General features: G+C 45.7%; 1 protein-coding gene across 1 annotated transcript in view; it reads left to right on the forward strand.

The window, feature by feature from the left end:
- Positions 1 to 3,232, forward strand: part of pgap6 (post-glycosylphosphatidylinositol attachment to proteins 6) — a 50,837-nt gene extending 47,605 nt beyond the window's left edge. Inside the window, exons 8-13 of the mRNA XM_037682027.1 lie at positions 1,482 to 1,596; positions 1,675 to 1,817; positions 1,900 to 2,078; positions 2,154 to 2,300; positions 2,381 to 2,497; positions 2,573 to 3,232. Of these exons, the coding sequence (XP_037537955.1) occupies positions 1,482 to 1,596; positions 1,675 to 1,817; positions 1,900 to 2,078; positions 2,154 to 2,300; positions 2,381 to 2,497; positions 2,573 to 2,890 (1,019 nt within the window). The 3' untranslated portion in view covers positions 2,891 to 3,232. The remainder of the gene's footprint in view (positions 1 to 1,481; positions 1,597 to 1,674; positions 1,818 to 1,899; positions 2,079 to 2,153; positions 2,301 to 2,380; positions 2,498 to 2,572) is intronic.
- The last annotated feature ends 814 nt before the right edge of the window (positions 3,233 to 4,046 follow it).

Consider the following 4,046-nt stretch of genomic DNA (forward strand, 5'->3'; position numbering starts at 1 on the left):
TCAGTACTTCCTGGTCTACACAGAGTTGGAGAGTTGTCAGACTTCTAGAGTTTTCGGAGTTCTCAGAGTTCTGGAGTTCTGAAGTTGTTGGAGTGCTGGAGAGTTTTCTGCTGGTTCTGCTCAAGTTCTGTTAGAGACGGGATGATCTTGACATGACAAAAGGCTCTTCCGAGTTCCATGGGATTATAACTTTCACTAGCCACTACTTCTGACGAGCTACAGCCACCATCAGGAGACGCTGGACAGGTAGCGTTAACGGAATTCCATATCTGCTGATAAATCTTCAGAAAGGTAATGGATCAAGTTTCCTACCAAGCGTACCGAAGGAGAGCTGGGCTTCTGATGGAGAGTGTCGGTTCTGGTGAACATTCCTCCCTTCCCATTCAATCTTACTCCCTTTAACTTCTTTCATCTTTAACTTTCTATCAAGTAGAAATTCTCCCAGATATTTAGAAATGTCTGTGTAAAGTGCTTATTCACATCCGTGTGGGTAAAAGATCATAGTTGTACAGTTTTATAAATGTTTGTGGTGCAGCAACGAAAAATCATGGCCGTATGATTTTTCCTGATTGATTGCTTATATTGTTATTTTCATAATTTGCCAAATTAATGTAAATGTTTGATGTTAAATTTGATTCTGTAAATAAATGACTGCATTCATTTTGATGGGTCAAATTTAAATGACGTCTCACGTTTGCCTTTCCTTAAATTCAATGCACGTTTTATTCAGTCCAGAAAAATGAGGAACCCGCGTTAAATGATGAATATATCCCAGCATCTGTTCATCTACACTTCTTAAATTTGACAGTAACTACTAATTATATCAAATTTCAAACAATATTATCATTTATCACAATAATTGTTGAGACAATCGCCCAGCAAAATTTGTTATCGTGACAGGCCTACCCGCCACTCTCTGTCACTCTGCTCTGTCTCAAACAAGAAAAGACAAACGCCCTCTGTTCTTCTCCACAGTAACTCCTCCACTTGAATATGAGGCTCAGTGGGATTTACCTGTCTAAATAAAGGTTGAATGAATCTTACGCCAAAAACATTTAGGGTTACTTCATTCCCTGTTCAGTTCCAATCCAGAAAAACACTAATCTAAAAACTACAAACGTTCACTGTTCAAATTCCTGCTTGTCGTTTTCTTGTAACCTTCATGTTGGTTGTTGGTACTTTAATGGAAGTATAATTTGTTTGAAGGTGGTGCTTCTGTACATTTCGGTATTTTCCTTCAGAAAAACAATCTGTTCAGAGTTATGACTGAGACTTTTTCACCCTCTCCACATCAAGAACTGTGCTCGGTACCAGACACTGCAGAAAGTGATGTGACCTTCAAAGTGCACTCCTGTTTAGAAGCTTTAAAATATTTGTAATGTCAGGAGAGGACACAAGAAAGATTCATTAAAATATAAAGTATACACATTTATTTAGTAGTATTTTAATTGGAGAACTAAATGTGTGTTCTCCGCCCACAGCTCTGTTTGAAGGGTACAGTGTTGGAGTGAACGTCAGCGCTCCTAAAGCTGTCCTCAGGTTGCCTTTTCCTCAGTCGGCAACGTGGTTCCTGACTCTGCAGCTCACCTGCAACAGGTCGTCTGCTCGCTTCTCTTTGTAGAAACTGTTTACAGCTGGTTTCTGACGGGGACATAAATGTGTTGTTCCCTGCAGCAGTGACTGTGGGAACTCGTCGGTGGTGTCGGTGGTCCCGGAGGTGTTCGTCAGTGCCTGTGTGGAGGACTGTGGGCCGCACGGTGACTGCAGACTGCTCCGGTCCTACAGCTACCTGTACGCCGCCTGTGTCTGCTCCACAGGTACGACCCGCTCATCCAGCCTCGGAGTGGTGCTGCCTTCAGGTGCTCAGCCTCACAGGTTGCTTTGTCTCCATGTGTGCAGGCTGGAGAGGGTGGGGCTGCACGGACGGCTCCATGGCCCAGTCGTACCTCCGTCAGGTGACGGCAACCCTGCTGCTGACGCTCAGCAACCTGTTCTTCCTGCCTGCCATCGTCGTGGCCTTCAAACGCTCCTACGTCACTGAGGCTGCAGTCTACCTCTTCACCATGTTCTTCTCTACGGTAAAACAAACACCTTTATCTTCACCAGTTCTTGTAATTCAAGTTCAGGATCTGATCCCCCTGCATGTTTTGTAGTTCTACCATGCGTGTGACCAGCCGGGCGTGGCCGTTATGTGCATCATGGACTACGACGCCCTGCAGTACTGTGACTTCCTGGGCTCCGTTTGTGCCATCTGGGTCACCATTCTGTGCATGGCTCGTGTCACGCACACGGTCAAATACGTAAGAGACATTTGTCTCCTGTCCTGTCTTCCTTTGTCTGGTGTTCCTGTCTGATCGTCTCGTTCCTCCTCGTGTTGTAGACTCTGTTCATGCTCGGAGCTCTGCTCATAGCCATGTCCATGCAGTTGGACCGGAAGGGTCTGTGGAACCTGCTGGGCCCCATCCTCTGTGCCATCCTGTTCATGGTCATCACTTGGGTAAGCATCAGCATGTTGTGTACGTGAAGGTCTAAACATGGATGGCGTGAAGCTAAAGCCCTGCGGTGTTGACAGGTGTACCGGGGGGTCCGTCGCAGACACTGCTACCCACCCTCCTGGCAGCGCTGGGTCTTCTTCCTGATCCCCGGAGCGCTCTGCGCCCTTGTCGGGGTTTGCTTGTACATTTTCGCTGAGACGGAGAACAACTACTACTACACCCACTCTCTGTGGCACATCCTGGTGGCCAGCTGCGTGGTGTTCCTGCTGCCCCCGAAGGAGAAGAACGCAGAGGAGCTGGGCTGGACTAGAGGCTGGAGCTGGAGCTGGAGACCTCGTCTCTGTGGATACACACTCTGCGAAAACAACAAGAAGGAACTCTACACCGTCACCTAGCACATCGGGAGGTAACCTGAGCTGAAGACAAACGGTTTCACTCTGACTCTTCAGAGATCAACTTTCATTAGTTTTCAGTGTTCACACTGAGTAGGAAACTGGTCTTAAATTAGAATTAAACTATCTTTATAAAACTCACAGAGACCAGGACCTCGACCACACGGCTGAGATCATCATAACAAAACTTTTTGTGCCGGGGTCAAAATATTCTGAATGTAAAGAGAGATCAGTGGAACCAGCAGGAGTTCTCTGGGACTTTTGTCTGCTGTACATTTCTATTTTCTGCGTAATATGACGTAATCCACTCTGATCGGGTTCTAGATTTAAAGTGATGCTTCCTTCTGTTAACAAACATCTTTTTATAATCTCTGCTGCTCGTCATGACCCAGTTCATCAGACGCTGGATGGACGGACGTCTCTTGGGGACATCCTGCCGCCTTGTGGCGCAGCTGGGTCATAAAACATTTAGTTAGAACAGGTTTGTTTACAAATATTTATTAAAATGTGTTTATGAATGGAGAAAAACTATTTGGGCTAAAGCCCTCACCAGGTGTCAGGTTCTGGTCAGGTGAGCAGAACCTGATGGTTCCTGATGGTTTGAGGGAACCAGACAGTGACTGTTGGACTGTACGAACAGACATCCATTTAATCCAAATATTTAATGTGAAGTAAAAACTGACGTGAACTACCCTGGAGGAAGACAAACCTTCATTTCAGTCTTCATCCATCCTCCGACTGAGGTTGCCAAACTGACCCTGACACAAGTGACCTAAACTCAGCACTCCCAAAGTCCTGTGACTGTTTGTCGAGCTGGACTCTAGAGCCTGGACTCTGGAGTCCAGAGCCTGAGTGGACCTTATGTTCTGTTCACATTCAGCTGGTTCTGACACTAAATCTTCTTGTTTCCTGTTTTCTGCTGCCTGAGTCCTTCATCTTGGTGTTCGTGACTCAGAACCTGATGAAGGTCCAGATAAACCCTGTTCAGTGCCTCCTCCTGTGTCCGAGGATCATTTAGTCTTCTATTTAGTTTGAATGTGTTAAAGGGTTTCCCACTTCTCGTTTATTTTTATTCTGAGTAAAACTCTTTGTAACGTCTGCTTGGAGAAATAAATCTGCTGTCCAAATGATTTGTTGTGTTTGTGGTTTGTTCAGATGA

Source organism: Nematolebias whitei, chromosome 9, assembly GCF_014905685.2.
Source record: "Nematolebias whitei isolate Nwh7 chromosome 9, NemWhi1, whole genome shotgun sequence".
NCBI classification, from domain to species: Eukaryota; Metazoa; Chordata; class Actinopteri; order Cyprinodontiformes; family Rivulidae; genus Nematolebias; species Nematolebias whitei.